The following is a 7,440-nucleotide window of genomic DNA, read 5'->3' as shown; positions in this document are numbered from 1 at the left end:
CACACACACACACACACACACACACACACACACACACACACACACACTTTTACTGTTACCCTCATTACCTTCTGTCCCATTGCTTTTTCTTCATTCTAACATCTGTCATACCGTTGAGGACCAGATACCTATTAATATCAAAGATTGTCAATGTGGTGAGAGTATAGGAGACACTTATGTTATTTGGTGTGTTTGTGAATGAAGAGATCTGGTTATTTTTATTGACTTGATGCTGTTGACTTTGAATCTTACCAGATAGACGGCAAGGGTCATGGCAGTTCCAAAGTGGAAGATGCCAGGATAGCTGGAAAAGAGTCCTATCAACTAAAAGGGGCTCCGCCCTGATACCAGCAGTCTGACCAAGACTCTGACTCTTTTTCTCAGAAAATCCAGCCAGGCATGAAGAGATCTCAACATTATCTTAAAATGAACTATTACTATTTTGTGACTTGTCCATTGCCATCAAGTACTTCTCAAGATTGATTCTCCTTGGAATTTAGCAGGTTTTGTAAATAGTGTGATTCTGGTATATTTCTTGTCTACTCATTGAATTTATTTGTACTGGTGGTTATATTATTAAATTTTTACTCTACACTGGCCAGAAAAGAATGTTCATTACAATTTAACTTCCTTGTTCAGTGGAGGCAATGTTCACTGCAATGTGTGAATGCCAGGCTTTGCATCCTGATCCTGAGGATGAAGATTCAGATGATTATGATGGAGAAGAATATGATGTGGAAGCACATGGTTAGTGACACGGATTTTTTTTAAATGTGTGTGTGTTTCATTTTAAGCACTTATTTGTACTAAGGGTATGGGATTATAGTTCTTTATATCTCTATTAAATACTCATAGTGTGGTTATTAATAAAAGTGAATGGCACAATTCATGTCTAAGCCAAACTGGAAAAATAGTTGGACTTTCCAAGCTTGAAGGTAAAAAGTAGATATTATTGGGAGCAGAAAATGGATAGAGATAAATGGAAGGGAAGAAAACAATAGATGAGAAAGTGGGTGGTTGGGAGAATCTTTTAAGTTGATGCAGCTCCTCCCAGAGAACAAAGCCTTCTCCCTCCACCACTTGAAATCTTTATCATCTACATCTTTACTTAACATAATCCTTCAGACAACTCACTACCAAAGTCATTTTCTCCCCCCAGAACCATACTTCATTTGTCTAAGATTATTTCTCTTTGCCTCCCCCAGACCAAAATACTGTCACTAGCCTGGTAGAGTCTTGTAACTTGAGGTGCCTGCTCTTCTCTTTTCTTCTTCCCACTGTTTTCATGTCCACCGATCTGGCTGTCCAAAGTCCTTTCCTCCATATGTACCTACTTCCTGGCCTGAGACAAATTCGGTTCTGGAATTCTCCTTCATATATCTAAATACGTTCTCATTTCCGCTGAGATTTTTGAATGATTTTATTTTTTTATCCTTTTTATATTTTCCAGAATTTCTTGAGTTTTTAAACGGAGCATGTATTTTAATCCAAAAAAAAATCAGTACAAGTTAGTATCAAATTAATTTGCACTCACCTATAAAATTCCCAGCTTGGGATAACATAAGACTTCCTGGCCTTAAGTACACCCTCTTTTCCTTCTAGTCCCTGGACATTTGATTTTTTGAGAATTGCTGTTTACTGGGTCATTATCTTTTGGAATCCCTTCTCATTCTAGAGGGTAGAGACATTTTCTTTCTGTCTTTATTTTTAACAGATGACCTACATCTGTGTATTAAATGAATATTGAAAAATATTTTCCTGGAAGCCTTTTTAAACTGTACCTTATCTTCAGTAAATGCATTATTGATTATGCATGTTTTTCTAATTGCTTTATAATAGCTTAAAAGCATTTTATTTGTTTAGAACAAGGACAGGGAGACATCCCTACATTTTATACCTATGAAGAAGGATTATCCCATTTAACAGCAGAAGGCCAAGCCACATTGGAGAGATTAGAAGGAATGCTTTCTCAGTCTGTGAGCAGCCAATATAACATGGCTGGAGTCCGGACAGAAGATTCAGTAAGAGATTATGAAGGTGAGTATCCTTTCTTTCAGTGTGAGCAGTCAGATGGTCCTTGGGCAACAAGGAAAGTTATGGAGATAGATATATATACATAGATATGTATGTATGTTCTTTTGGAAACTCTTAAGACAGAGAAATCTCAGAATTAACTTACAGTGTAGGAAGCAAATGTAGAATTATATAGAATGGGAATTCTCATGAAACTTTGTTTTTGTTTTTTTTTTTACTTTTTTCCCTCAACTACAAAAATAGTGTGTTCACAATCAAAAATTTTTTAAATGGGCACAGGCAAAGAAGAAATGAAAAATCAAGTGTAATTATAATTGGAAGACCTCTTAATTTTTCTATTGCCTATCTTTCCAGTCTTTTTGTTTGTTTGCTTATGTGTATATGTGTGTGTGTGTATCTATGCTGCTGTTTTTATTTTTAAAATAAATTCCTACATGATTATATGTAAAACTAGGATAGTCAGTTGATTAAAAGGGCTAGACAGCATTCAAGAAACTTGGGTTCTTGTTTTGTGACACACTTCTGGACCTTAAACAAGTGGCTTTCAAATTTGCTTCATTTGTCTCCACTCTGTAGGCTTCTTTGTAAATATTTCCCCTATAAGACTGGTTTGCTTTTCTGACTATCCTATTTCAATCAGAATGTTGAAGTATTCTTTTGACTCAGCCTTTACTTCCTTCTTTTTTTTAATTTTATTTTTATTATTTTTATTTTTTAAAAAATTTTTATTGCTATGTTAATCACCATACATTACATCATTAGTTTTAGATGTAGTGTTCCATGATTCATTGTTTGTGTACAACACCCAGTGCTCCATGCAGAATGTGCCGTCTTTAATACCCATCACCAGGCTAACCCATCCTCCCACCTCCCTCCCCTCTAGAACCCTCAGTTTGTTTTTCAGAGTCCATCGTCTCTTATGGTTCTTCTCCCCCTCTGATTCCCCCCCTTCATTCTTCCCCTCCTGCTATCTTCTTCTTCTTTTTTTTTTTTAACATATATTGTATTATTTGTTTCAGAGGTACAGGTCTGTGATTCAACAGTCTTGCACAGTTCACAGCGCTCACCATAGCACATACCCTCCCCAGTGTCTATCCCCCAGCCACCCCATCCCTCCCACCCCCCACCACTCCAGCAACCCTCAGTTTGTTTCCTGAGATTAAGAATTCCTCATATCAGTGAGATCATATGATACATGTCTTTCTCTGATTGACTTATTTCGCTCAGCATAACACCCTCCAGTTCCATCCACATCGTTGCAAATGGCAAGATCTCATTCCTTTTGATGGCTGCATAATATTCCATTGTATATATATACCACATCTTCTTTATCCATTCATCTGTCGATGGACATCTTGGTTCTTTCCACAGTTTGTCTATCGTGGACATTGCTGCTGTAGACATCGGGGTGCACGTACCCCTTTGGATCCCTACATTTGTATCTTTGGGGTAAATATCCAGTAGTGCAATTGCAAATCGTATGGTAGCTCTATTTTCAACTTTTTGAGGAACCTCTGTACTGTTTTCCAGAGTGGCTACACCAGCTTGCATTCCCACCAACAGTGTAGGAGGGTTCCCCTTTCTCCGCATCCTCGCCAACATCTGTCGTTTCCTGACTTGTTAATTTTAGCCATTCTGACTGGTGTGAGGTGGTATCTCGTTGAGGTTTTGATTTGGATTTCCCTGATGCCGAGCGATGTTGAGCACTTTATCATGTGTCTTTTGGCCATTTGGATGTCTTCTTTGGAAAAATGTCTGTTCATGTCTTCTGCCCATTACTTGATTGGATCATTTGTTCTTTGGGTGTTGAGTTTGATAAGTTCTTTATAGATTTTGGATACTAGCCCTTTATCTGATATGTCATTTGCAAATATCTTCTCCCATTCTGTCAGTTGTCTTTTGGTTTTGTTGACTGTTTCTTTTGCTGTGCAAAAGCTTTTTATCTTGATGAAGTCCCACTAGTTCATTTTTGCCCTTGCTTCCCTTGCCTTTGGTGATGTTTCTAGGAAGAAGTTCCTGTGGCTGAGGTCAAAGAGGTTGCTGCCTGTGTTCTCCTTTAGGATTTTGATGGACTCCTGTCTCACATTTAGGTCTTTCAACCATTTTGAGTCTGTTTTGTGTGTGGTGTAAGGAAATGGTCCAGTTTCATTCTTCTGCATGTGGCTGTCCAACTTTCCCAGCACCATTTGTTGAAGAGACTGTCTTTTTTCCATTGGACATTCTTTCCTGCTTTGTCAAAGTTGACCATAGAGTTGAGGGTCCATTTCTGGGCTCTCTGTTCTGTTCCATTGATCTATGTGTCTGTTTTTGTGCCAGTACCATACTGTCTTGATGATGACAGCTTTGTAATAGAGCTTGAAGTCTGGAATTGTGATGCCACCAGCTTTGCTTTTCTTTTTCAACATTCCTCTGGCTATTCGGGGTCTTTTCTGGTTCCATACAGATTTTAGGATTATTTGTTCCATTTCTTTGAAAAAAGTGGATGGTATTTTGATGGGGATTGTGTTGAATGTGTAGATTGCTCTAGGTAGCATTGACATCTTCACAATATTTGTTCTTCCAATCCATGAGCATGGAACGTTTTTCCATTTCTTTGTGTCTTCCTCAATTTCTTTCATGAGTATTTTATAGTTTTCTGAGTACAGATCCTTCTCCTCTTTGGTTAGATTTATTCCTAGGTATCTTATGGTTTTGGGTGCAATTGTAAATGGGATCGACTCCTTAATTTCTCTTTCTTCTGTCTTGTTGTTGGTGTATAGGAACGCCATAGTTTCTGTGCATTGATTTTATATCCTGCCACTTTACTGAATTCCTGTATGAGTTCTAGCAGTTTTGGGGTGGAGTCTTTTGGGTTTTCCACATAAAGTATCATATCATCTGCAAAGAGTGAGAGTTTGACTTATTTGCCGATTTGGATGCCTTTTATTTCTTTTTGTTGTCTGATTGCTGTGGCTAGGACTTCTAATACTATGTTGAATAGCAGTGGTGATAGTGGACATCCCTGCTGCATTCCTGACCTTAGGGGAAAAGCTCTCAGTTTTTCCCCATTGAGAATGATACTTGCTGTGGGTTTTTCATAGATGGCTTTTATGATGTTGAGGTATGGACCCTCTATCCCTATACTCTGAAGAGTTTTGATCCAGAAAGGATGCTGTACTTTGTCAAATGCTTTTTCTGCATCTATTGAGAGGATCATCTGATTCTTGTTCTTGTTTTGTTAATGTCTCACATTGATTGATTTGCGGATGTTGAACCAACCTTGCAGCCCAGGAATAAATCCCACTTGGTCGTGGTGAAGAATCCTTTTAATGTACTGTTGGATCCTATTGGCTAGGATTTTGGTGAGAATTTTTGCATCCATGTTCATCAAGGATATTGGTCTGTAATTCTCCTTTTTGATGGCGTCTTTGGTTTTGGGATCAAGGTAATGGTGGCCTCATAAAACGAGTTTGGAAGTTTTCCTTCCATTTCTATTTTTTGGAACAGTTTCAGTAGAATAGGTATTAATTCTTCTTTAAATGTTTGGTAGAGTTCCCCTGGGAAGCCATCTGGCCCTGGGCTCTTGTTTGTTGGGAGATTTTTGATTACTGCTTCAATTTCTTTAGTGGTTATAGGTCTGTTCAGGTTTTCTATTTCTTCCTGGTTGTTTTGGTAGTTGATACATCTCTAGGAATGCATCCATTCCTTCCAGATTATCTAATTGGCTGGCATATAGTTGCTCATAATATGTTCTTATAATTGTTTGTATTTCTTTGGTGTTGGTTGTGATCTCTCCTCTTTCATTCATGATTTTGTTGATTTGGGTCATTTCTCTTTTCTTTTTGATAAGTCTGGCCAGGGGTTTATCAATCTTGTTAGTTCTTTCAGAGAACCAGCTCCTAGTTTTGTTGATCTGTTCTACTGTTCTTTTGGGTTCTATTTCATTGAATTCTGCTCTGATCTTTATTATTTCTCTTCTCCTGCTGGGTTTAGGCTTTATTTGCTCTTCTTCCTCCAGCTCCTTTAGGTGTAGGGTTAGCTTGTGTATTTGAGATCTTTCTTCTTTCTTGAGAAAGGCTTGTATTGCTATATACTTTCCTCTTAGGACTGCCTTTGCTGCATCCCAAAGATTTTGAACAGTTGTGTTTTCATTTTTATTTGTTTCCATGAATTTTTTAAATTCTTCTTTAATTTCCTGGTTGACCCATTCATTCTTTAGCAGGATGCTCTTTAGCCTCCATGTATTTGAGTTCTTTCTGACTTTCCTCTTGTGATTGAGTTCTAGTTTCAAAGCATTGTGGTCTGAAAATATGCAGGGAAAGATCCCAGTCTTTTGGTACCGGTTGAGACCTGATTTGTGGCCTAGGATGTGATCTATTCTGCAGAATGTTCCATGGGCACTAGAGAAGAATGTGTATTCTGTTGCTTTGGGATGGAATGTTCTGAATATATCTTTGAAGTCCATTTGGTCCAGTGTGTCATTTAAAGTCTTTATTTCCTTGTTGATCTTTTGCTTAGATGATCGTCCATTTCGGTGAGGGGGGTGTTAAAGTCCCCCACTATTATTGTATTGTTGTCAATGTGTTTCTTTGATTTTGTTATTAATTGCCTTATATAATTGGCTGCTCCCATGTAAGGGGCATAGATATTTACAATTGTTAGATCTTCTTGTTGGATAGACCCTTTAGGATATAGTGCCCTTCCTCATCTCTTATTACAGTCTTTGATTTAAAATCTAATTTGTCTGATATAAGGATTGCCACCCCAGCTTTCTTTTGGTGTCCATTAGCCTTGTAAATTGTTTTCCACCCCCTCACTTTCAATCTGGGGGTGTCTTTTGGGTCTAAAATGAGTCTCTTGCAGACAGCATATCAATGGGTCTTGTTTTTTAATCCAATCTGATAGCCTGTGTCTTTTGATTGGGGCATTTAGCCCATTTACATTCCGGGTAACTATTGAAAGATACGAATTTAGTGCCATTGTATTGCTTGTAAGGTAACTGTTACTGTATATTGTCTGTGTTCCTTTCTGGTCTATGTTGCTTTTAGGCTCTTTCTTTGCTTAGAAGACCCCTTTCAATATTTCTGGTTTTGTGTTTGCAAATTCCTTTAGTTTTTGTTTGTCCTGGAAGCTTTTTATCTCTCCTTCTATTTTCAATGACAGCCTAGCTGGATATAGTATTCTTGGCTGCCTATTTTTCTCATTTAGTGCTCTGAAGATATCATGCCAGTCCTTTCTGGCCTGCCGGGTCTCTGGATAGGTCTGTTGCCAATCTAATGTTTCTACCATTGTAGGTTACGTATCTCTTCTCCCGAGCTGCTTTCAGGATTTTCTCTTTGTGTCTGAGACTCGTAAGTTTTACTATTAGATGTCAGGGTGTTGACCTATTTTATTGATTTTGAGAGGGTTCTCTGTGCCTCCTGGATT

The 7,440-nt window shown here is 38.0% G+C and overlaps 1 protein-coding gene across 1 annotated transcript in view; it reads left to right on the top strand.

Annotated features, from left to right (window-relative positions):
- CLNS1A (chloride nucleotide-sensitive channel 1A) overlaps positions 1 to 7,440 on the top strand; it is a 29,911-nt gene that overhangs the window by 12,186 nt on the left and 10,285 nt on the right. Inside the window, exons 4-5 of the mRNA XM_032427211.1 lie at positions 640 to 747; positions 1,864 to 2,037. Of these exons, the coding sequence (XP_032283102.1) occupies positions 640 to 747; positions 1,864 to 2,037 (282 nt within the window). The remainder of the gene's footprint in view (positions 1 to 639; positions 748 to 1,863; positions 2,038 to 7,440) is intronic.

This window comes from Phoca vitulina, unplaced genomic scaffold (assembly GCF_004348235.1).
Source record: "Phoca vitulina isolate PV1807 unplaced genomic scaffold, GSC_HSeal_1.0 scaffold36, whole genome shotgun sequence".
In the NCBI taxonomy this organism is placed as follows: Eukaryota; Metazoa; Chordata; class Mammalia; order Carnivora; family Phocidae; genus Phoca; species Phoca vitulina.
This window is presented reverse-complemented; position numbering and strand designations above follow the sequence as displayed.